Here is a 26819-nt window from a genome sequence, read left to right as displayed (position 1 = left end):
AATATTTAACCTTTCAGCTGATATTTCACTTTAATTTTTATAATGAATTTTTCTTTATTAAAAAAATTTCGAGATATCCAATTTTGTGTGATTTCTCATTATATGAAAAACGAGTTGCATATCAGCGATTTTCGGACTCTTCGATCAATTTAACATTGAAATCTTAAGATCTGGTTCTTGTCGATAATATACTCGTATACATATAACCTCTCTCTGAACTTTTTGTGGATTAGTCGCGCAGAAATACTCTCGGCTGCGCCGTGAAGCAAAAAGGTTTCAATTTAAATTTATAAATTTGAAATAACAGCAGCGATTAGCAAGCCAATACTTCTTGCTGTCATTGATAAGTGTCTATGTATGTATGTAGGCACAGTAATACAATATACTTGAACTTGACTTTGATATGAACAAATCTTTAAACAAATTAACCAGTATGCAGATTTTGCTAATAAAATTAATTTTTGGCAATGCTATAAATTATAATATCAAAATCAAAATGTGTGTACACTGCATGAGTGGTAACTGTAAACTCGAATGTATGGGTGAAGCAAGTAGGGAAGGGCTAAGTGCGAGTGCCAAGGATCATTTTAAACTCTTGCAAGATTTAAATCCAGGGAAATTGTTTATGTAAGGTGCAAAATGTAAACCAGAGGCTGGGAATCCAAGCCATTTATGTATAAATATATCTACATAACTCATGCACTGAAAGACATATCGGCATAAGGTTTATTAGAAAAACGAAACATTCATATGTAGTATGTGGAAGTTGGTTAGTATCGATCCGATTTTACACATTTTTGACAACCCTACATACTATTAACATGCCGCATACTAAAAAAATGTTTCCTGGGCTTCATTAAGGTACCTCACATACCATCACCAATCATATGTAGTAAAGTCGCCTGGAAGTTCGAAAATTCTGATATTAGTTATATGAGGGGCTGGATCAAGTTGTTGCACAATTTTATTAATTTTCGACACTAAAATACACTGTTATGAGTAAAATACGCTCTCTCATTTTCGTTGAGATGTTGAACGATGTATGCAGCATAAAGTCATCCGGAAGTTCGAAAATCTTTATATTGGGCATTTGGGGGATCAGTGAAGTATAGACCCGACTCAACCCATTTTTGATACACAGAGTTTAGCATGAGGGAAAAATTATTTCTGAATTGCAATTGCATATCCCATGCATTGACCGAGATTTTCGGTCAAAAGTCAACTATATGTAGATACTGGAGTCGGCATATTCGGTACCTAGGGGCTTAAACAATTTTGGTTGGATTTGGACAATTTTTGATTACTTTAACGGAGTTATTAGTGTAAAATTTTATGCCGTTATAATAACAGCTTCTTGATTTGTGTACTGGAAAGTGACTGATAAATATGTGTTATATAGGGAGTAGGCGTGGTTGTAGTCCAATTTCGCTCATTTTCACACTGTGATGTAAGAATGGTACCGAATTTGGTTGAAATCGGTCGAGCAGATTTTGAGATATTTTGTAGATTTTGGCTGCTGATTTATCGCACTTTTTACAGCTTTTAACAGTACCATTAGAGGGCGCCTACTTTTAGAAACTTTTTAGTCCATAGGTACTCCGTGCTACTGCGATCCTCTATATCAAATTACAGTTCTATATCTTATGTTATTTTATATGTTTTTCTTTAATGCCGTTTTGTGGCCGCGGCAACAAGGAACATGTGTACCAAGTTTCATCGAAATATCTCAATTTTTACTCAAGTTACATCCTGCACAGACAGACAGAGAGTCTCTCGAATTTCAGCTCGTCTTGTCATCCTGCTCCTTTACATATACATATATAACTTCATATCCATCGCGCTTAGCTTTAGGTAATACATAGAGATTAGATAAAATAAAACAATTATACTCTCGAGCAAAATGTTGCAAGAGTATAAAAAATAAAATATTAACGCCAAACAGACTGTAATTATTTAAAAACCAAAGCAAAAAATCAAAAAATGAACAAAACAAAGAAGGCAAACCAAAACATAAACAGACTTAAAAAAAAAATATTTTAAAATAATTATAAAGTATATTAAAAACAAATTATGCTATGAAAAGAACAGTACACAACTGTAAAAAAATTAAAATTAAATAATAACAAAAATCATAGCCAAATACCACAACGCATTCTTAACACTTTTTTTTAACTAAACAATAAAAAAGAAGAAATAAACACAATTGACCTTGCCAAGTGATTTCAGCTACACGGAAACGGAAGTTAACACCGCTTAGCACAACATACACACACACACACACGACCACAACTAACCGAGAGCTATGAAAATGCTAATTTGTCGATACCGAGTATCATGCTGTCACGAATGGCGACTTCTGCAGGCGAATAATATGGCCTTTTACCACTAAATTTGTTTTCTTTCTTTTTGACTGCTAATTCTTAAGCGACAGCAACACACAAACCTACGCTGGCTAATACACTTTTATAAATCAGCCTCTTAATAAAACTAATTTGAACTTGAGACGCGTGAATTTTAAGCAATTCATTGTTGCCAATCAAGCCATTTATAAACACATACTTAAGGGGTGTGTGGGGTATAAAAGATATTGGAAATTTTTCGCTTGGCTAATCGAAACAGAAAACTTGATTCTTACGCAAAAATATTTTGACTTAATAAATGAGCACAAGTTCAAGGTGAGCTTAAATACAATAGAATTCATTCTTCATGTTTTAGAACGTTTCGTATTAGACAAAGCTACGCCACAAATATCAGATTTATATAAGTTTTAATATATGCATAAAATACATGTTATAGAACTAGTCATACGACAGAGAAATAGAAATTTTGAGCGGATGTTTTTGTCGCTTTTATTTTCATATAATATAATTACGTCGGGTTTATAAGAATGTATGGGCGTTTCTTATTCACAAAAATAAATTTAATATTCTTTGTTTACTCTCGGTTTTAGTAATTTTGGAATCATATATTCTTTATGCCGGATTTTCCAATAAAACTGATATGATTGCTAAATGTATAAATTTTATGGTAGCAATTGGAAAAGGCTGCTCTTGACAACAAATGGTTCCAACAAGATGGTGCTACGTGCAACACAGCACGTACAGCAACTGAATTATTGCGAGAAAAGTTTGAAGTTTCGAATATTTCAGGATATCGTGAATGACCTCTAAGAAATTGTGTTTTAACACCATTAGACTGCTAGTTGTGGAATTATTTGTAGTCATTGGAAAAGGCTGATCTTGACAACAAATGGTTCCAACAAGATGGTGCTACATGCAACACAGCACGTACAGCAACTGAATTATTGCGAGAAAAGTTTGAAGTTTCGATTATTTCAAAATATTGTGAATGACCTCTAAGAAATTGTGTTTTAACACCATTAGACTACTAGTTGTGGGATTATTTGTAGCCATTGGTCTTTAGCAATAAAAAAGCAGACGTTCAGATGACCATTGCTAAGTCGACTCAGATCCATACAACACTGTCAAGAAAAAAAGCGAATTTGAACCATATAATAAGGTAAAATAATTGACAATGATTACCATTTAAATGACAATAAATGATAGAAGGGCAGCAAAATGAGAGAAAGAGCCAAGCACTTAACTAATTACCTAATTATTATTTAATTATGAATAACTTAAATGATTAACAATGATTACCATTTCATTAAGAATAAATTAAAATATTAAATTAAAATGTTCTGATGCAACACGACCAAGTGAGTTCAATGAGCGAGAGCTGGATAGCACAATGTGAGAGAAGATTAGACAAAAATTCATCAAAAAAAACAGTAATTCAAAAGGATTCTTGAAATGTCCGCATATACTATAGTGTTTTGGTACAAAAAAAAAATTAATTTATATAGAAGGGTTCAACATACAGTATCTGTTATCAATTAAGAAAAAAAAAAATCATAGCTTCGCAAGTTTTCAAAAACAAAGTTTAAACACTATTTAGACAGCTCTAATATAATAATTTTTAAACTCTCACTCAATTACACTCAAAAAACTTACATACAGTCTGTCAAGTAAGGGCGTGATCGTGTTAATTTATAAAAAAAATTATTTTATGAAACTTTCATATTATATATACATTGTATACATTACAACAATAATGCAACTTGGTCAATAATAATGCCTGGCATCTGCGAGACATGCTTTCTATTAATTCGACGACGTATTCTAGTGGCAAGGATCTCCAGAACCGAGGAATTTCGTAAGACAACTGCTTCAAAGTGTATGTGCGTCTTCCACGAAGCTTCTGTTTAATATATGCCCACACATTTTCAATCGGGTTTGCATCGGGAGACTGCGACTGCCAATCCAATGTAACGATGTCAGATTAAGTTTTCCACTGAGTACAGAGCTTGCTGCGGTGTTTAGGATCGCTGTCCTCCAGCAGAATCCAATCTTCGTTTTTTCTGGTGAACCATCGTTTGGCAGATATCAGTAAAGCCTTTTTGTAGATTTTTATCATTTTCTCGGCATTTGGGTTGTCAGTAAAGAGGTACAAAGTGCCGAATCTCTGCTTTGAGAAGCAGGCCCAAAGATGTACCTTCATTCCATGTTTTAAGGTCCGCTGAATAAGCCTATTAGTGGAAGCTGATCAGGCTCGCATGAGAATAGAACATGCCCATATAGAACATTCATCAGTAAAAATGACATTTTCAAAATCTCTATCAATATTCTCATGCGCCCAAGCGAGTCCCTTTGTCACAAGTTTTTCAGTCAACAGAGGCTTCTTCATTGTGTTGCGCCATTTCAGATCATAAGTATGAGGAAGGGTTCGGATTTGGGGATATATCTAAATCTTTTGCCATTCATTTTGCTTGTCCTTGCCGCAGAGTTAAAGCAGAATTCCGCGAAAACGGATTCACTATTCTTTTTTCATCTTTTTTGTTCACTTTTCCTATCGAACCACGTTCTGGTAAATCATCGACATTTTTAGCCACTATATATCGCTGTATCCACTTCTGTACAAATGCCTTCGACTTTCTCATATATTTAGCAGCCGCTGATTGCGACATTGTGGGACCTTTCGGGTGGATGCAAAGGTAGCGCGACGCGTACTTAACACACAGGGCATTTAACGTGATTCTATTTCAAAGGATCAACGACAACTGAACCTTTGTTGACACTGCATCAAGGACAAAACTTCCCCCTATCGGCTCGCGAAGGAATTAGAGCGAAATCTTTCATTAACTGTTGGTGAAGTCGACCACGCTCTTACTTGACAGACTATTAATTACTGTGACTAATTGCTCCAAACATGGTTTAAGAATACTTACAAGATATTAATGAAATAACATTTAAAGCCCATCTTTATTTCAATATTTGTCGGATCGGACTACTAAATTACATGGCTGCCTTACAAACTGAATGATCAAAAACAAGTTCTTGTGTGAAAATACACATCCATATTTGTGAAGGGGTTTCTAGCTTTGTTGCAACAGAAATTAACGGGTTTTCTTGTTTTCTACTCAGATATCACTTTAATATTACATACAGGGTTTGTCCGAAGAGTAATAGGACTGAGTCGATTTAAAAAAATTTATAGAACCAATCATTCAAATTCTTTAAACACTTTCAAAATAGGCTCTTTCTGCGTCGATGCAGCGCTCCCAGCGCGATTTCCAACCATTGAAGGCGTCACGGAAGGCATTTTCCGGAATAGCCGAGGTGCATGCTACTTGGATCCCCTTTCATCGGCCTTTTCAGGCAAGGAAACAACAAAAAAAGTACGGGGGAGGGCACATCTGGGCTGTAGGGGGTTGCGGAAGCAGTCAGGGTGTTGTGGGGGTGCAACTTCCAATCGGCTGCCATCTCTTGTCGGAGACAATTGACCAGCCGCTCGTTCGTTAGCTAGGAATGCTCTTTACCGGATCCAGCCAGTGGGCGCACAATCCGAAGTACCGTCGCGGCGGAAGGAAATCAGTCTTATTACTTTCCGTACAAACCCTGTATAACTTTCTGATTAGCACCAAATGGATACTATTAACTATTCGCTGTACTTTTACGTTTTTTGGCGTCAACTTACTTTGCCAACTATGGCCAAGGCCAACGATGGCGTTCTTATAATTTTACTAATTTGCTTGCGTTTTTACACAAAATATTTAACTTTCAGCAAAGTCAAAAATTAAAACATAAGCAAAATGCTCGAAATTGTCTTTCTAGATATTTCTAACGCGAAATTCCTTGAAATAACCGCTTATGTATGTATGTGTTCAATTATGAACGCATGCAGAATATAGAAAAGCATTAAGCTAGTCAAATACAGTTATTGAAACGAATTCGATTGGTCACCGCTAATAACTGTTTTCAAAGAGGCGCACTCAAACAATAGCAAAGCGCGAACAAGTAAAACGTTTCAGACCAGCGATGAGCAAACTTAATTTAATATCAACAAAAAGTCAAAAGCAAATAAAAATAAATAAATTTCAAAAGCAATTCTACACAAATCACTGCGAAAACTGACGGCGGCTACGTGACTGCAGCTGTGTGGTGCTGCAAATTTATTTCCTTTGCACGGCTAATAAATCTTAGTAAATGTATTTATTTATGTATAAATCTATGCATGTGTGACTTTTCGCTCGAAAGTCAAAGAAATATGCTGAAAATATTTAGTAGACAACACTAATTACGTTATGTAAATTTACATTGAGTAAATAGTGTGGCAGCTTGTGACTTAACAGAATTGTCAAGTAATTGTTGACTACACAGAAGTAAAGAAAACCAACAAAAGAAGCAAGAACATACCTATTATGTATGTATGTACATATTTCCAACTTTTTATTACTTAACGGCTTTATATCCTCGATTTTGTTTTCATTTATGTATTCGATTTCCTATTTGTCAAGTGTTGCTTCTTTAGGCAGTAACTGGGTCAATGACTATCGGTAATGTAAAGCAAAAAATCATGAAAATAAATTAAAAATCGCGTTGTTGAAAAACAAAAGACTCAAGCCACGAACTTGGTATTGGCGAACGCTTCCGATTGTGTGCTAAATTGATTTTATTTAAATTTAGGCGCATGCATTGCTAACAGTGAGTGAATTGACTTGAAGAAGTCGCTTTAAATACAAAAAGTTATTGATAGCAAGGCATTTGACATGCAACATGTGTGGGGCGAATGCTAGCAAAAGCAAAAAAAATAGTAATACGAGGGCTGCTATATATATTTCTGGCCTAATAATGAAAATAGGAATATTTATCAACGAAAATGGTTTTATTGTTTTTCAAAATATTCTCCATCAAGATTTATACACTTGCATGCGCTCAAACCAATTTTCGAAGCACTTTTTCCACTCCGATTGAGACATCTCCAAAACATGGTTTTTGAATGCTTCAACAGCATCTTCTGGCGACGAAAATCGTTGACCACGCATTATTTTCTTGATGTGTGGGAATAAAAAGAAGTCATTGGCTGCCAATCAGGGCTGTACGGCGGATGACCCATCAATTCGACGTTTTGGCCGGTCAAAAAGGCGCTGGTTTGAGCCGATGTGTGAGAGCTCACATTGTCATGGTGCACAATGATTCGTCTTCTCTTGTTCGTTTTTCGAATTCCCCCGAAGACTTCAGGCAAACAAATGGTGGTGTACCACTCAGAATTGACCGTCCAACGTTGCTCAAGCGGAACAGTCGCCACATGACCAGTTTTGCCGAAGAAACAGGCGACCATTTGCTCCGAAGTGCTTCTTCCACGAACAACTTTCGTTGGATTTGGCTCGTCTTGGAAGACCCACACGGTCGATTGCTGTTTTGTTTCGGGCTCATACGCATAGATCCATGATTCGTCACCTGTGACGATCTTATAAACGTCTTTTGAAGCACCACAATCGTATTTTTCAGCATTTCTTTACACCAATCCACACGAGCCTTTTTTTGAGCGATTGTCAAATTGTGCGGTCCAACGAGAACAAACCTTTTTTTACAGCCAGGTGTTCATGCAATATCGAATGTATGCTGGTGGGAGAAATGCATAGGCATGCCTCTATCTGAAGGTATGTTACATGACGGTCTTGCATTATCAGTTCACGTACGGCATCGATGTTTTCTGGCACAACGGCTGTTTTTGGACGACCTTCACGGAATTCGTCTTTAAGCGAGCGTCGGCCACGATTGAATTCGTTGTAAAAGTTTTTCACAGTGCTATAGGATGGTGCTTCATAGCCATACAAAGATTTTAGTTCATCGATGCACTCTTGTCGTGATAATCCACGTCGAAAGTTGTGAAAAATGATCGCACAAAAATGTTCACGAGTTAATTCCATTTTTTGGCCGAGATAAATTTTTTAATTCCCTGTAAATAAAACAATTCACGATTAAATGACAAAACGTTCGGAGTGATGTTATGCTAAAAAATGTCAAACTTTCCAATGGAAATGTCAGATTGCACCTGGCAACACTTAGTGTTGCCTAGTCCAGAAATATATATAGCAACCTACGTAAAATGCCTTATCACACTTGCAGCTATTCGGTAGAAACAATTTCACTGCACAATGCTTTTCAACAAATAAACGATATTACAATGTAGTTAAGATGCAGCTTTTATGATTTCATAATAAAGGGTGATCCAAGTAGAAGTTCTTTCTTCAATAGACTGTTATTAACAAATCATTTGTTAGGCTTTTTATCATAGAAAGACTTACGCCTGAGCACGTTTACAAATCGTTCAACTATACGAAAATTCACGTTCTGTAAAGGATGTGTTTCGCGAGCTTCGCTCAACTTATGGGCAACAAGATCAGCCTACTGAGCATGCTATAAACAAAATCTTTACCCATCTTGTGAGACAGCATTTATTATTGGATAATATTCCACCGAATAGACCACCTCCAGCAGTGATGAAAATATAGCAGCTGTAGCTGAGAGTGTACACGAAGACCGTGGAGAGTCGATTCGGCGCCGTTCGCAGCAACTCGGACTAATGTATGGAACAACTTGGCGCATTTTCTGTAGCGATCTTAAATTGAAGCGTACAAAATGCAGCTTGCCCAAGAACTGAAGCCGCTCGAACTTCTCAAGCGACATCGCTTCGCTCCAGGGGCTCTTAAAAAGTTCGAAGAATATCCAACGTTTTCGCGCCAAATTATGTTCAGCAATGAACCTTATTTCTGGCTCAATTGGTATGCAAACAATGAAAATTGCAGTATTTGGGACCAAGAGCAACTTTCATTCAGAAAAAAAAACAACGGTTTGGTATGGTTTGTGGGGCGGTAGAATCATCGGTCCATATTTCTTCAAAAATGTTGAAAACCGACTATTTGTTGCCTGTAATTGAAGCTCAGGACGGCAACACTTCCTACACATCGTATCAATAAATGGATTTATTGAAAAAACACTACAGCAAGCAGATAATTTCATGTTTTGGGCCAGTTGATTGGCCACCAAGATCGTGCGATACTACACCGTTAAACTTTTTCTTGTGGGGATAAAGTCTATGCGAACAACCCTGTCACGATTCAGGTCTCGAAGCAAAGCATCACGCGTGCCATTCACCAGTTACCAGTCGAAATGCTCAAAGGAGTCATCGAAAATTGGATTCAATGAAAGAAAAAATGAAAGAAAAAATCTTCAAGAAACTTATTTTTTTCTGTTTTAAGTAAGAAACATCGAAATGGATTACCCTTTACTATTACTTTTTAATTATAACGCATTACATTTTCTAGACTTTGACGCTTTAAACCAATTGTGCCATTAAAGCTTGTGATATCATTTCTTTGTTACATAAACAGCATTTAAGCAAAGCTAATGATATTATTAATATTTTACTTACTATTTTCTAGTAATTAAGCCTCAAACTAGGCATTTACGCGGACAGTAACCTGCCTTCCAATTATCTAGTACACTATATGGTCTTTAATTTGTTGCAATTGATAATGCCATCTGAGCAATGCAGTCGAGCAAAATAACTGTATAATGCACGGCAGTAAAAACAAAATTAATTACAATTAATTGTATATTCGGCGCAACAATTCTTCGAAATCAATCAAAATATTAATCATCAGCACGTGCCTAGAGCTTGGGAGAAGATTGCGATGATGTATTGATTATTTTCATCGTCTTAAAAAATTCCAAAAGTGCTCATCAAATCTGTTGATGTCTTATTGATCTATGATATTAATTGTAATATATACTACTTATTACCGCTTACACCGCAAAAACGTGATTATTTTCGGCTTCTTCTTGATTGTCATCAGATTCAAGTGATTAGGTTCAAGTTTGCGTCAGTCATTTCAGATTGATGATGATTGGGGATGATTATAATATGTATTTATTATATTCTTTATTTCAAAAAATCCCTGAAGTGCTCATCAAATGTGGTAATATTTAGCTTTTGCTTAGAAAGCCGCCAGTAACATTTTCCCCAAATAAAACCCAATTAATATTAATGTTAAAATATACTAATTGTTAATATATTAATTATTAATACTATCGTTAGTTATGCTTATGACATAATACGAGGGTTGCTATATATATTTCAGGCCTAATAATGTAAATAGGCATATTTATCAACGAAAATGGTTTTTTTTTCTTTGGATTCGGCTCGTCTTGGAAGACCCATACGGTCGATTGCTGTTTTGTTTCGGGCTCATACGCATAGATCCATGATTCGTCACCTGTGACGACCTTATAAACGTCTTTTGAAGCACCGCGATCGTATTTTTTCAGCATTTATTTACATCAATCCACACGAGCCTTTTTTGAGCGATTGTCAAATTGTGCGGGATCCAACGAGAACAAACCTTTTTTACGGCCAGGTGTTCATGGAATATCAAATTTATGCTGGTGGGAGAAATGCATAGGCATGCCTCTATCTGAAGGTATGTTACATGACGGTCTTGCATTATCAGTTCACGTACGGCATCGATGTTTTCTGGCACAACGGCTGTTTTTGGGCGACCATCACGGAATTCGTCTTTGAGCGAGCGCCGGCCACGATTGAATTCGTTGTAACAGTTTTTCACAGTGCTATAGGATGGTGCTTCATAGCCATACAAAGATTTTAGTTCATCGATGCACTCTTGTCGTGATAATCCACGTCGAAAGTTGTGAAAAATGATCGCACGAAAATGTTCACGAGTTAATTCTATTTTTTGGCCGAGATGAATTTTTTAATTTCCTGTAAATAAAACAATTCACGATTAAATGACAAAACGTTCTGAGTGATGTTATGCTAAAAATGTCAAACTTTCCAATGGAAATGTCAGATTGCACCTGGCAACACTAAGTGTTGCCTACGTCAAAGATATATTAGCAGCCTACGTATTATTAAATTCAAACCACTTTCATTTGAATGTTTTATAAAACTTACTGTTATATATCGAACTCATTGAGAAGTCACTTCTTAATAGTTAATGTTGACTCACCTGAAACAAAACAAATAAAAATAATTAGAAACTATTTTCTAAATATCAAATAAAGTTGTATAAACATACAGCTAATTTATTTAAATAACCATAATCGTAAATATTTAATGAAAACAAAATAATTCATTAAAGTTTTGCATAATTATGCCACGAGCCTTTTATTTTTTTTTATTATTTGTTTAAACATAAAAAACTTTATTTAATTTGTTTTCCTTTTGTATTTACAGTAACGCCGTCGGACTTCGTATCGTCAACATCACAGCACATTTTACAATGAGCAAGCGGAAAAAGTTGCTGCAAAGGTTCATAGCGTGATAACAGTTATTCAAAGTACTACTCAACACGCCAAAAACAAATAAAGCAATAAAATCAACTCATCGAAATCAAAGTACTGCACAGCATTCGATATCCAAAGACAATGGTACTCAATCTACTTTTCATAACGACTGTGATAAAATCTACGTTCGGCGTAGTCACCACCGGCCTTTGGCTTATACCGTTACTGCTCGCCGCCATTACATACTACCGTTACGATAGCGTCGATCCAGAGGCGCGACCTATCGATCAAGTGAATCTGTATCCCGAGTATGATTTCATAGTGGTGGGCGCTGGTTCGGCCGGAGCGGTTGTGGCCAATCGACTCACGGAAATGCGTAAATGGAAGGTGTTACTCATCGAAGCGGGTCCAGATGAAAATGAGATATCGGATGTGCCCTCATTGGCTGCTTACCTGCAGTTGAGCAAACTTGACTGGCAGTATAAGACACAGCCATCCAACAAAGCCTGCCTTGGTATGAAAAATAATCAGTGCAATTGGCCGCGCGGTAAGGTGCTCGGCGGCTCGAGTGTGCTCAACTATATGTTGTATGTGCGTGGTAATCGACATGACTATGATCATTGGGAATCGCTAGGTAACACCGGTTGGGGGTATAATAATGTGCTGCATTACTTCAAGAAATCGGAAGATAACCGTAACCCCTACTTAGCTAACAACCCTTATCATGGACGCGGTGGTCTAATGACGGTGCAGGAATCACCTTGGCACTCACCATTGGTTGCCGCTTTCGTGGAAGCGGGACGCGAGATTGGTTATGAGAATCGTGACATCAATGGTGAGAAGCAGGCTGGTTTTATGATTGCACAGGGCACTATTCGTCGTGGCTCGCGGTGCAGCACGGCAAAGGCTTTCTTACGTCCAATTAGATTGCGTAAGAATTTTCATCTCTCCATGAACTCGCATGTCACCAAAGTAATCATAGAGCCAAGCACAATGCGCGCTCATACAGTGGAGTTTGTTAAGAACGGCAAGGTATTTCGCATACGCGCCAAACGTGAGATCATTTTGTCGGCTGGTGCCATTAATACACCACAGATAATGATGCTATCGGGCATTGGACCAAAAACGCATCTGGAGAAACATGGCATACGCGTGTTGCAGGACTTGCCGGTTGGCGAGAATCTGCAGGATCACGTTGGTATGGGTGGTCTTTCGTTTTTGGTTGACAAACCTGTTGCTATAATACAAGATCGCTTCAATCCCACGGCACTCACCATGCAGTATGTGCTGCGAGAACGTGGACCGATGACAACGCTCGGTGGTGTTGAGGGATTGGCCTTTGTGCACACACCTTACTCGAACAACTCTATCGATTGGCCTGATATACAATTTCATATGGCACCGGCCTCCATTAACTCGGACAATGGCGCACGCGTGAAACAAGTATTGGGTCTTAAAGAGTCACTCTACCAGGATGTTTTTAAACCGATTGCCAACAAAGACACCTGGACGATCATGCCATTACTGTTGCGTCCACGCTCACGTGGTTGGGTGCGTCTGAGTTCCTCAAATCCTTTCCACTATCCGCTTATTAACGCTAACTATTTCGATGATCCGTTTGATGTCAAAACTCTGGTGGAAGGAGCAAAGATTGCGCTACGCGTAGCAAACGCCAAAGTCTTCAAACAGTTTGGTTCGCGCGTATACCAACGACCAATGCCAAATTGTAAGAAATACAAAATATACTCGGACGACTACTTGGAGTGCCAAGCGCGTACGATCTCTATGACGATTTATCATCCTTGCGGCACTGCCAAAATGGGACCGGCTTGGGATCCGGAAGCGGTGGTCGATCCACGGTTACGTGTTTACGGCGTGCGTGGACTGCGTGTAATCGATGCCAGTATTATGCCGACAATCAGTAGCGGCAATACAAATGCGCCGGTCATTATGATAGGCGAGAAAGGTGCTGACCTCATCAAGGAGGATTGGTTAAAAAATCCGGAATATCGCGCAGCTGCGCCAAAGAGTTAGCCAACTATGACATAGCCTTGGTTAAGTGAGTATTAAGGGAAGCTTTTTTGGGAACTTTTTGGCTGTTATGCCGTCAGTGCATGTGGGCGATCATAAATCAGGGGCGTACGTGAGCTTTATACCGTAAGCGGTGCCATCGAGCGGATGGTGTTTCAAAACACCATCTCACATAGAAAATAAATTAACTGTAGACGTTCTTTAATTAAGTTCCATAGGAACTGCTAATTCCATTCGAGTCATATATCTTTATTTTAAAAGAGTTTTTGCTGTCTAAGCTCTTCCTACATACTTATTTCACACATTTATCATTACTATATGATAATTTATCTTTATTTAATAGTGCATCATTACATGTAATTTATTGCTGCACTCATGTTATTCGCAAACATTTATCGACTACGTCATCACCATTCGCAATAAAAATTATATAATAATGATAATGTAAATATCGTTTTAAGTTATTTAAAATTATAATTTTACATAAAAATTAAACTTAATTGTTAAACTGAATAAACGAAATATGTTATGCTCTTTGGAAATTTGTTTTATTTGGAAAATTTATTATATTATTTGAGGTTATATTAGGGCACAGGTGATGTTGTAACACTAAAGGCGATGTATGAACCGGCTGAACGGCTCAATAGACAATAATCACTCAAATCGTTTAGGATTTGAAGACCATTAATCGTGTTCGTAATATTCACCTTGCCTGCATCGTCGCTAGAGGTTGAAAGATCAACGTGAGTCTTGCACTAATGATAGGTTAAAAAGAGCTTGATTTTTTTCACCCCATCAGCCCAATGTCTCATAAGTTATATCCCGTCTATTCCGGTTGAAGGCTGTGCATTTGCAAAGACAATGTTCCATCAGCAGAGACTCTATTTCCCCCTCATTCAACCTTCCATTTTCTGAAGGTGGGTTCTTAAGAGTAGGTGCTCAGTGACGACTCCTACAATATTACTGAGTTCCCTTTATCTGAAGAAGTGGAAGTTTTTTGGGCTGCTCACCATCAACATTACCCGAAAGTAACTTTGTGGTATGCCTAATGCCTAGCCTGTTGCTAGTGCTCCAATACCTGAGATGTTCTTCTAGGGTTCATTGCTTGAAGGAACTGAATGGTCTGGAACAGCTTAAGGGAGTTGTATTGCTAGTTACACCCGAGCGGGCCAACTTGGCCGAAAAGGCAGCCTTCTTCATTTTATTTCTATATGACTGAGTACCCAGATGATACTAACCGAGTTACCTACTAAGAGTATAATTTTTACTTCCCGGTTAAGGCAGCAGTCCACTTGGCACCTTCTGTTATGCCAGTAACTTCGGTTTGAAAGGCTGAATGGTAGTGATTTTGTACTTTGAAGTCACCTTTTGCGTATGTATTACTGCAGAAGAAGCCCGCTCCTGTTCCTGCTTCAACTTTTTATCCGTCAAAGAAGATGTAGATTTTGTCATTGGTCCTGAATTTGAAGCAGTGGCTCTTCTTCAGGAGTTCCAGATTCGAGAGCTCGAAAATAAAATAGTTCTTCCCCATAAAGAGAGGATTGCGAAATTCGTGTGAAGATGTTAAGCGCCCCCCTGCAAGGAGCCCCGCTTTTAAATAAACTTAGTCAAAAAGTTTCGAAACAACCAAAACAAACAAAATCGATCGATTTGCACATATCTTGAGAAAATAAACTGGGAATTTAGAGCAGGTACGAATAATACTTGCTTAAGCCAGGGAGCCAGTGACTGTTCTCCGAATCATTGTCGAAAAATGGTATAATTATTTCAGATTTTCTGAACGACTGTCAAGCGGTTAGTTCGGTTAGGATTGAGACATTGATAAAAATTAACAAGTCGCAACGAAAATAACGGTAAAAATGATCATCAGTGTATACATGAGTGAAGAAAATCAGTTGTGACATTTTCAAGCGGTAGATTCTGCGTATTTGATGATTTCAAAGTAAAAAATGAAACTCGCAGCTTTTCGCTGTTTTCTGATCAAAATCGAAGAAACAGGTCAGCGTATCTGATTTTATTAATAAATTCTGACAACTCTGAAGTCCACTCTCACCAAGACAAATCGAGGTAAACATCTGAAGTGCGACCGTGAATTCACGCATGTTACGCCTAATTTGATGGTTCGAGTATTTATTAAATCTAATAATCGTATAATGCAATATAAAACTATAAACTGCTAAAGCATTTATAATAATTACTCAATAAACAATTTCATTTACAAATAGTTACAATTATTACACTATGCAACAATAAGCAACTGTGTCAAGAAAACTAGAGTGCACTTTTTTTAAAATATTCCAAGAATAAGAATTCGCTGAAATTACTTAATGAACAAAGGTTTCGTGAATATTAGATATCATTATCGAAGAGTACAGTACGACTTCCGATCGCAGATAATATAAGACTTCCGTAGACTTCCTTCTCCATTGTCCAGCCTTTGCAAGACTGAAATTGAAACATCTTGGCAGTCTTACCTTCGGCGAACCCAAAGACATAACCGAATCTAATTTTAGCTGACAAACTTAATGAATTTGTGGCAGGCTCAGAGCGCTTTGTCGATTTGTAATTTATATTAAACAAGTATAAGTGTTTTAGATACAACAACGGACCTGTGTTCTCAGCTGTCCAAGTGAGATTCCTGTTAGATTCAACCTCATAGCCTAACCTAAATTTGGTTACATTGTACATATAATGTTCTTATATATATATAATACAAGTATTATCACTGAATAATTGGTATGGCAAAGGCAAAGGGTTTTTGTAACCTAAAAATCTTTCATATTGCTACGATTAAAGGCCTGAAAACTATTAAATCACAATATATTTTCTCCTGGATATTGATTAGAATAATTAGCTAAGCTTAAGACTGATGTTTCAAAGGAAGCTCGTTTAATTAAAAAAAATATAATTATCATTGAAAATTATAGAAAAGAATGTTAAACATACTATACAGGGTGCGTCATCTTTTATGTTGGTATAAAAACATTATAACGGGTGGGCCATCTAACATTTTAAATTTGAATTATCTATATTTCGACATTGGAAACGTCAAATACCATTCGGAAAGTGACAGATATTCAGTAAAAAGTCTAAAATTTACGAAATGGGTCGTTATTCACTATTCTACAGTTCGCAGATTGGGCAGACGATCGTTTGACCGAGGATGATCAATTTTACCGAAAAATCATCTCTTCGAACGAGGCTCATTTCCACCTCGATGGTTACGTTAACAAGCAGAATTGTCGCATTTGGGGCACAGAAAACCCGCACGTAATCGTCGAGAAGCCAATGCACCCAGCACGAATCACTGTATGGTGCGGATTTTGGTCTGGTGGAATCATCGGCCAATTTTTCTTCGAAAATGAAGAAGGAACCGTAACCATCAATGGTGAGCGATATCGGCAAAATTAACCGAATTTTTCTTCAAGCAAATGGAAGAGGAAGACTTAGACAACATTTGGTTCCAGCAGGACGGCGCTACGTGCCATAGAGCAAACGCTACACTCAATCTTTTACGCCCTATCTTCTAAATTTAAAATTTTATATGGACCACCCTATGTAATTTTGACAAATAAATAGCATTTAGGTGTGAGACCTTTTTATTAATTTTGAGACTTTAAAATGCAATTGCATTATTTTTTTAAACAAAGACTTTCTGGGGCCAAAATTGGTTGTTTTTGCTCGGTTTCGGATTACTTTTTTTTTGGAAATTCTGTGTTTTACAACGAGGATTCAGGCATAAATGTTTAACTGTTGGCGGAAAGTGGTCCAAAGATTGCTGGTATGCACTTAAATTTTAAAATAATTCCACCAAAAAGAAAGCAGGAGAGTCAAATACTAAGATAAAGTTGTGCAAGTGAGTGTCACTTTTCGTTAATGTCAGGCGTGCAGCGACTTTTTCTAGGAAGAAGTGAATAAATTGATTGGCAGTGTGAGTAAACTTTCCACTTCTCTTAGCGCTCCTGGCTTGTATTTATCTCATTCTCTTACTTATCTGTATAACAAAGCACATAGTAAGTAAACAGACAGAGTTCATGACTTCATCATGACATTACGAGCACGTTATGATTACTTGTAATTCATGTATTTAAATTTGCAACGAATGACAATTACGGCATTTGGAATTCTTATGATTTAAACTTACATTTTAATTGTTTACAACAGACTTTAATTTGAGTTGTCAAAAAGATAAGCCTAAATACATACAATACAATTGGCAACAAGGCAGTGTTTTGTAATTACTTTAATTTATCGCTGCTTGAATGCTCAGCAGTTTTATAGAATTTAATGCGCTTGCTTGATTCGGTGGGAAATCCACAATAGCCACAATGGCAGCTCATTAAGTACACCCGCCTTCAGCAAGTCATTTGTATTTAACACTTTTAAAGCAAAAAGACAAAGCAAAATAAAATAAAATATTATAAAAGAAATCAAAATCTACATATAGAGAATTGTAAGACGCCACTTGAGACAGGAAATGTTTGTCTAGATAATCACTCTATTGAAGTCACACTCATTTTTCATAAATGACAACAAAAAAAATTAATAAAAATAGATACAAATTCTTATAATCACCATTTACAGCAATCAGCTAGATACTTAAGCTCGATAAAAACGACAAACACACTTAAGAATCTACTGAACTCATACATTTGTGTGTAGGTAACTACTTCCTGGTAAGCGAGTGTTTTGTTTGCTTGCATTTTTCTTGCGCGGAATGCAGAAGAATGGCGGCATTTAAACTAAGAAGTTAAAAGGTATATTAAGAAAGGTAAGAAAAATAATTAAATAAAGAATTCTTACAAAATTACCGCCATTTAAAAAATAAAATTTGTTTCTATTTTTATTTTTGTTTACTTCCCTTTTCGCTGCCTAACTTCATTTGCTATACGTTCAATGGCCACTGAAGAAGTTGTTTATTTTTTCGTTCGCAAAGTTAAGCCAACGCATTTAAAGTGAATGAACCAACCGCCTTGCATATTTTACTTTTTTTATTTGATTTTTTTTTGCCATTTGTAGTAAGCGAAAATCTTGTAATGAATACTTTAAATATTATAAAACACTTGAAATGTCATTGCATGCCGAGCACACCGCTTACGAAAATTACAAAAACAAGAAAACACCTTAACTTCGGATAAACCGAAGCTATAATACTTTTGATAAATGATTTTGTAGCATAAAAGGGTATAAAAAATAAAAAGATTTTTATTGTGATTTCAAGTGGTCAGATTGTAAAACACCTGTGATATATATGTATATACATTAGGTTTGTTTTTTTTTTTGGACTATTAATTTTTTTTGTCCCGTCACGAAATTTCCTTGGAAATACCCTAACCAAAATTTTAGCCCTTAATATTAACATTAAGATCTGGACCAAGGCCTGTAAAAATTGTCCATAGAAAATACACTACAATCGTCATTTTTTATCTTTAAATCCCTACAGATTAAAGGTATTTTATGGCATCGCTTTGACTTTAGCCGCATACATATTTCTCTGAATTGTTCACTCTACAAAAGTGCCCAGTGCAACAAAGTCGTAACTCACACCGGAGAGGTAGTACGGGGCTCTAAGCCCGATTTTTACAAGAATTTCACATTTTTTGTATATATCTCGTAAACGACAGGAGCTATAGAAAAAATATACATGACAAATTTGTAGGAAATTTTATTTGCTATAAAAAAGGTTTGAGGTCAAAATCACTATCATTAATACTTCTCGAGATATTCGGCTTTTTAAGTAAGGCTTTATAGAATTTTTATAGATTCGTCAAAAATCGTAAAGAAAAATTGGACAACGATTTCAAAAATAAATATAAAAAAATCAAAATTGAAAGTCATGATGATATTAAAATTAAAAAATTTTAAAAACAAAATATTTAATATAAATTTAATACAAAAAAAATTGAAGTTATGCAATCAAAAATTCGTACTTTCGGCAGCTTCAGCTCCAACCAAATTTTGATTATTTTCCACTCACTTTTAACTGTGAGAACAGGTTTTTGGTTCTAAACTGGCCTTGATTACGCATTCTGGCTCACACCAAATTAGACTCGCTTGCTGTTAGTTGCTTATAGGATTAATGTATTCTCAGCTTAATGCCATAACTATTGAGAAACGCAAGCAAAACCACAGTGACTTGCTATTTAAGTACAAATATTATCGAATAAATTTTGAACGTAATGAGAAGCTGGCGATATAAACAACAAATTTTAAAAGAGCATTTATGTAAAAGGTAGTTCATTGGTGTTACAAGTTTTAATTAAACTTTTTACAGCTTCCTAGAATTGCGGAAGGGCATTAATATTAAACCTAATGCAGCATAATGGACAGATTTTAACCTAAAAAGGTTTGTAGTCAAGTACGAAGTAAGATGATCCGTTTAAATAATTATGACCCAAATAACAAGATTAATATTTCCAATAACATGACTATACTAGACGTGTTATAAACCCCTGCACAAATTCTAATAACACACAATAACTGGTAAATAGAAAATAAAGAAATATTTCATAAAACAGATACCTGGCAAATTTATTGAAAATTCAGAAAAAAATACTTTATAAATCATTTTATATTCAACATAAAAAATTTGAAATTTTCAAAAATAGATATTACAAAATATCTTCAAAATACTCAAAACCCGGGTGTTTTTAATACAGTTAAAGTAACAAATGTGTAAAAGTAAACAATTCAAAATTTTCGGAAAACGGATATTACAAAATTTTTTAAAAATTCGAAAAAAAATTAAAAATTTTCGAAAAACTGATATTGAAAAATATTTTAAAAATTCGAAAAAAAATTAAAAATTTTCGAAAAACGGATATTAAAAAATATTTTAAAAATTCGAAAAAAACTTAAAAATTTTCGAAAAACGGATATTACAAAATATTTTAAAAATTCGAAAAAAAATTAAAAATTTTCGAAAAACGGATATTACAAAATATTTAAAAAATTCGAAAAAAAATTAAAAATTTTCGAAAAACGGATATTAAAAAATATTTAAAAAATTCGAAAAAAAAACTATTTTATTTTAAAATTTTCAAAACCAAATATAAAAAAAAAAAATTTGAAAATAAATAATCAAATATATCGGTATTTCTAAAAAATATTCAACACATTCAAATTCTAAATTTTCAAATAACGAATTTACAATATGTTGTTGAAATTCTCAAAAAAAACGGGTGTTTTAAAAACCATGTTTTATACCGTCAAAACAAAAAAAAAATTAATTTTCAATAAACAAATATTACAAAATATTATGAATATTCTCAAAAAACGAAGGGTTTTAAAAATTTCAAAAAAAAAAGTGTTTTTAAAAAATTTATAGCAGAGTCAGATTCAAAATTTTCAAATAACAGCTATAACAATATATTTTTCAAACTCTCAAAAAAGGGTAAAACTTCCCAAAAACAAATATTTAAAACCATCAATTTCAAACTTATCACAAAAAACAAATATTTCGACATATTTTGAAAACTCTTAAAAAAAAGTATGGTTTAAAAACAATACTCAATACCGTCAAATTGAAAAATTTCAAAATATAAAAATTTTCAAAAAATGTTTTTAAAAATTTCCAAAAAAAAGGGTTTTTAAAAAATGTATAGCAGAGTCAGATTCAAAATTTTCAAATAATAAATATTACAATATATTTTTCAAACTCTCAAAAAATGGTAAGACTTCCCAAAAACAAATATTTAAAACCGTCAATTTTAAACTTATCACAAAAAAACAAATATTTCGACATATTTTGAAAATTATTAAAAAAAATAAAATGGTTTAAAAACAATGTTTAATACCGTCAAATTCAAAAAGTTCAAAATATTATGAAAATTCTCAAAAACCGAATGTATTTAAAAATTTCCAAAAAAAACAGTGTTTTTAAAAAATGTATAGCAGAGTCAGATTCAAAATTTTTAAATAACAGATATTACAATATATTTTTCAAACAAATATTTCGACATATGTATTTTGAAAATCCTTGAAAATTGGATATTTTTAAAAAATATTTAATGCAGTCAGAATAAAAAATGTCAAATTTTCAAAAAACGGATACTATTAAAAAAAATGTAAAACTCACAAAAAAACACAACTTTATTAAATATTTAATGCAATTAAGGAAAAAATCAAAAAATTCGTAAAAACAGATATTAGAAAATATTTTGATAATTCTCAAAAAAAAAACATGTTTACCAAAAATATTTTATAAACGACAAAATTTGAAATTCTTTTCTTTATTTTTTTTTGAGAACAGCAACCCAACTGCTACAGTTATTTATTTTATTTTTCCAAATATTTCAACTGAGAACAAGTTTCCGTTCTAAATGGACACTGATTATCTGTCTACCACAAAATTTACTGTATTTAGGCGCATACACAATTCGGCACGCTTGGTGTTAAACGCTTTTATGATTATTGTGTTCAAGCTTAAAGTCGTCAATACTAAGAAAACGCTAGTAAGATAAAAATGATTCGCGATATGTTAAACACTAATTATAAAATTACCAAAAAATTTGTAATACTTCCAATTAAGATAAAAGAACAAAGCATTAAAAATCTTGATTCGATAAGTTAAGCGCTGCGGGAGTTCATTGAATTGGATCTATATCTACCCAATCAATGCAGAGGTTGACTTTGCGAATGAAATTCTCACAAAAATTTTAATTTAATAATAAAACTCATTTCAGCGACCACGAAAATCGACCGCCTCGTCCCTGTAACCTCAGTCAATAACTTTATGCCAAAAAAAATAGTCACAATTTAGCCAAACGTTAAGTTGGCATGCTAAGGCAAGGTAAAATCAATACCAATAACCACGAACAGCAGGCAGGTAGCTAGAAGCAGACACCGAAGCACAAAAACTACAAGCAGGGGCGCGTACTAGCGCTGCCGCTGTCAGCATTGCAACCAGAAAATTGCTAAAAACTCGGTCAAAGCCAACAACATAGCAGTCAGTCGGCAAAGATATCTGTACAAGATTCTTTGCGAATTTTCAGCAACGCACATGTTCTTAATGCACAAGCGTTTCGCTAAAGTTTGTTTTTGTTTTACACTTTCAATAACCACTAACCGAAAACTTAATGTACCGTATATTTGGAGCTTTGGGTCGTTGCCTGCCTGCAGAACGACAAATTTACGACGCGCAGGCGTTCGCAGCCAGCGAAAAATTCTCAATTTTCAAGTTTTAATGTCAGCTTTTGGCACCGTTAGTTGTTGCCTTGACTATTGTGCGCTGACGCATACAACCACTGCTGCCTGCCGTGACTAAGAATTCAAGAAAATAACGTTGTAATGCTAAGCTGTAGAAATCACACAAGCCGTTGACGAAGACGCCAAATTATAATTATCCATATGTCATTTTAAGAAACTTTTATAACTTAAAAAAAAAAAATAGTTTTTTTTTAATAATTTTTATTTGTAGAGCTTGCATTTTACTGCCACAATAATTTTTATCAAATTTCAATTTTACAAATATAAGAAAAAAAATGTATTGTTTGGAATATGCAAATTTGGAAAAAGGCACCTATAAATATTAAAATTAGGAGCTCAAATATGTAGAAGCTTGTTTTGTAGCTAAAACTTGCCTAAAAATGACACAATCTAATACATATGTACATATATACATTAGAGCTGGCCGTTTTTTTAGTTTAAAAAATTTGAGTAATCAGTTGTATCGGAGATATATTCTTAAAACATGACGAACGAATTTTTATAATCCCAAAAAACTTCGCCTTACAATCTCGGCTCGAACCCGATTTTCGACCTATATTCTCTTGGGTAAAGTTGTTCAAAATGTTCCGCAGAAGAATCCGTAATTTCCTAAACACATGATTTTTTTATTTTTTTGGCACCTTGCGAATTCGCCAGCTCTAATATATACACATATACAAATAGTTTTCATATGCAAATGAGATCAGCTGACAAATATGTAAATCCCAACTACAAAATTGATGTTTTATGAGGTTTTTTTATTGGATCATAACTGTGTTGTCCACATTTTCCAAAGTTCATAAGTACGTAATTTTTGTTTTTGCTTTTGTCCAATATAACTGTCATCAACAGCAATACATATGGCTGACACTCTCGTAATCAAGTAATCTTTAGTACCAGCTAATGGTAGTCATACAAGTGTAAGTGTAAGACTATTAAGCCAGACGATTTTTAAGGAGTCCATTTATGAATGACTCCCCAACATTCCAACCGAAGTTGATGAACAAAGTGGACGCCCAAAAGAGGTTGTAATGGACGAAAATATTTAAAAGTTCAAGGTTTCAAGGTTTGGCGTTCTTTGTTGGGTTTGTGATAAAGCTGGGAACGAACTCACAGAAAGTGTTAAACTATTTCTTTATTCCCTTCAAGTTTGTATCTGCAGAAAAAATTTTGTGATAGACTATTCCCAATGCCTCGTTATGGTAGCTGTAAGTATAATTTTGCCTGATGGCAATATTGTCCGCAGTTTATGAGGTGACGGAAATTCCCTCTGACGATGAGCGTAGAGAAGACTCCACCCTGTGAAATCCCTATTTAATTTTTCTTAACTTAATGTTCTGCCCTCGAAATGGTACAGATGATTGTCGACCGCTCAGGGAGGTATATTAGCGTATACCTTGGATTTCAAATAACCCCACAAATAAAAGTCTGGTGGCGTCAAATCTGGTGATCTCGGTGGCCAGTCAACATCACCATTTTTCGATATCAATCGCCCGGGGAAAAATGGTCGCAATAAATTGATTGTTGGTCGAACTGTATGGCATGTAGCCCCGTCCTGTTGAAACCAGAAGTTATCCATGTCATTTTCGCGAATAATGGGTATCACAAAATCCGTTATCATGGCTCGATAACGCTCACCATTGACTGTTGTCGTGGCTCCATCATCGTCTTCGAAAAAATACGGTCCGATGATCATATTCGCGCAAACACCGCACCAAACTGTTACTTTTTGGTCGTAAAGAGGCTGTTCTTCAATTAATTGAGGATTTTCGGTGGCATAAAATCGGCAATTTTGCTTGTTTACGCCTCCATTCAACGAGAAATGTGCCTCGTCTGACATGATGAGTTTTCGCCAAAAGTCAAGTTCGTTTTCAGCCATTTCGATGGCCCATTTGCCAAAATTAAGGCGTCGCGGATAATCAGCTGGGTTTAGTTTTTGTGCCATTTGAATTTTATATGGAAACATCTTCAAATCTTTATGAATTATGCGTCGGAGAGTGGTGCGAGAGATGTCTAATTCCTGAGAGCGGCGATAACTCGATGTCGATGGAGTCTCCTCAATACTGGCTCGTACAGCTTCGATATTTTCATCAGAACGTCTTGTGCGTTGTCTGGATGCATGACTGGCATTACTGAGATTACCGGTGTTCACAAATTTTGCGTACAAAGACTTAATTGTGTTCTTAACTGGAGCACTTTTCACTTTATTTTTTTTGCGAAACGCACGTTGAGTTAACACAATTGAAAAGTTATTTTGAATATAAAGCTGAACAATTTCAGCGCGTTCTTTTGGAGTGTACTGTTCCATGGTATAAATTGTCTTCGAATGACGCTTCTAACGCGGTATGACATTAGCCGATTTGTCAGCGCTGTTAAAAGTTACAGCGTTGCCAGATGGGTCAACTTTAAATGGCCTACCCTGTATAATTGACTATGTCAAAGGCTTTGGCAAATCCAATGATGCACGCAGGGTGGTTTCTGATTTAGACCACGAAGAATTTGCGTGTTTATGCCGTAAGTGCTGTGCACTTTTCGAAAGTCTGCTAGACTCAGGTGTTTAGTGAACGTCGTTAGTAACAAGGCCTCAAGTGTCTCCAGTATTGGGGAAAGGGGAGTTATCGAACGATAAGACTCTCTTTGATTGGCAAATTTTCCAGGTTTCAGGAGCGGGAGCACTCATCCGACCAGGTGTTTTAGCGTTAACATATTTATTCCGTCTGTGGCAAGGGATTTGGATACGAATGGTATCACTCAACTTCCTCATCGGTGAAAGTAAGTGGCGCGTCAAGCTGCTAATGGGAGGTTACCACCTGAAAAGGTTCAAAATGGTAATAAACCTCCCCTGAAACAAACTCAGGCTGCTAGTCGCATGGTACACTGGTCACTGCAAGCTAAACAGGCATCTGCATAGCATGGGCCTATCAGCTTGCGCCAGCTGCTGTGTCTGGGACATGGAGCCTGAAACCCCGGAGCATCTGCAGTCTGTAGACGCAGATCTAAGGCCCTTGGAGTACTGTTTCCGGATAGGGATCGCATTGCCTCGCTACCTGGAAGTCTACTGGACTTTATTAATGGGCTGGGTCTAGGCGAGTCAATGTGAGTAAGGAGAGGGCACAATAGACCAAAGGTCGCAGTGCATTCCTCATCATTCATGTGGCTCGTAGTCTCGTGACATCTTGCACAGCCATTCTTCACATAACTTTTTTAAGTTCGAACAGATTTGAGTTACAAATTTTTCAAATATGGAATGTCAACACACTAAACTCACGCTTTAAGGGAGTATGGGAAATATTTCATCACTCAACATATTTATTTGTATGCGAAACTTCATTTTGACATTATGAGCAAATAAGATAAATATTTAAGTATATTTTATACGATATTCTGTCTACTGTATTGCGTTATAGTTCTGAAATTTGCATACTAATTCTAGCTGTGCTGAAGCAGAACGCAAAAACTATGTATTTGACTACTTTATTTCGAAATTTCCTTGTCATTCAACGTTGAGTTAATCAATAATTCCATGCATGCATGTGGCACATTAGTGTCCGTACATAGTGGTTTACTCTAAGTCATTGTAAATGAAACGGCAAATGTATAATTATTGTGCACACTGTGCTACCACAAGCCAGTGGGGGGAGGAAATTTTGTGTGGCATTAAACTTAATTGCATGCGGGCATTTGTATTTATGTGGGTGCTGACGCACACATATGCGAGCACCCTGTAAGCTTCATCCGCTAGTCAAATCACAGAATGACTACTGAGAATTCGCCATTATTTTGACATTTGTATGCACATGTATGACAGATTATTGTAATTGCAAAATTCTGCAAGTTGGTCACGAACAACTATTTCGTTCGCCCAACAGTCGGACCGCATGGCCTATGTAATTAAAACGCGCAAATGACATGCAAAACAATTAAAAACTTCAC

General features: G+C 35.6%; 2 protein-coding genes and 1 long non-coding RNA gene across 4 annotated transcripts in view; 1 reads left to right on the top strand and 2 right to left on the bottom strand.

Annotated features, from left to right (window-relative positions):
* Nucleotides 1-14465, top strand: part of LOC105231591 (glucose dehydrogenase [FAD, quinone]) — a 36238-nt gene extending 21773 nt beyond the window's left edge. Inside the window, exon 3 of the mRNA XM_049455677.1 lies at nt 11599-14465. Within this exon, the coding sequence (XP_049311634.1) occupies nt 11790-13682 (1893 nt within the window). The 5' untranslated portion in view covers nt 11599-11789 and the 3' untranslated portion in view covers nt 13683-14465. The remainder of the gene's footprint in view (nt 1-11598) is intronic.
* LOC105233463 (flotillin-2) overlaps nt 1-26819 on the bottom strand; it is a 351794-nt gene that overhangs the window by 267873 nt on the left and 57102 nt on the right. The window lies entirely within an intron of this gene.
* The window catches only part of LOC125778392 (uncharacterized), a 50420-nt gene continuing 31347 nt past the window's right edge, over nt 7747-26819 (bottom strand). Inside the window, exon 2 of the long non-coding RNA XR_007422678.1 lies at nt 7747-7799. This is a non-coding gene — a long non-coding RNA (uncharacterized LOC125778392). The remainder of the gene's footprint in view (nt 7800-26819) is intronic.

Source organism: Bactrocera dorsalis, chromosome 4 (genome assembly GCF_023373825.1).
Source record: "Bactrocera dorsalis isolate Fly_Bdor chromosome 4, ASM2337382v1, whole genome shotgun sequence".
Taxonomy (NCBI): domain Eukaryota; kingdom Metazoa; phylum Arthropoda; class Insecta; order Diptera; family Tephritidae; genus Bactrocera; species Bactrocera dorsalis.
Note: the sequence above shows the minus strand (reverse complement) of the source record. Positions and strands in the feature narration are given on the sequence as shown.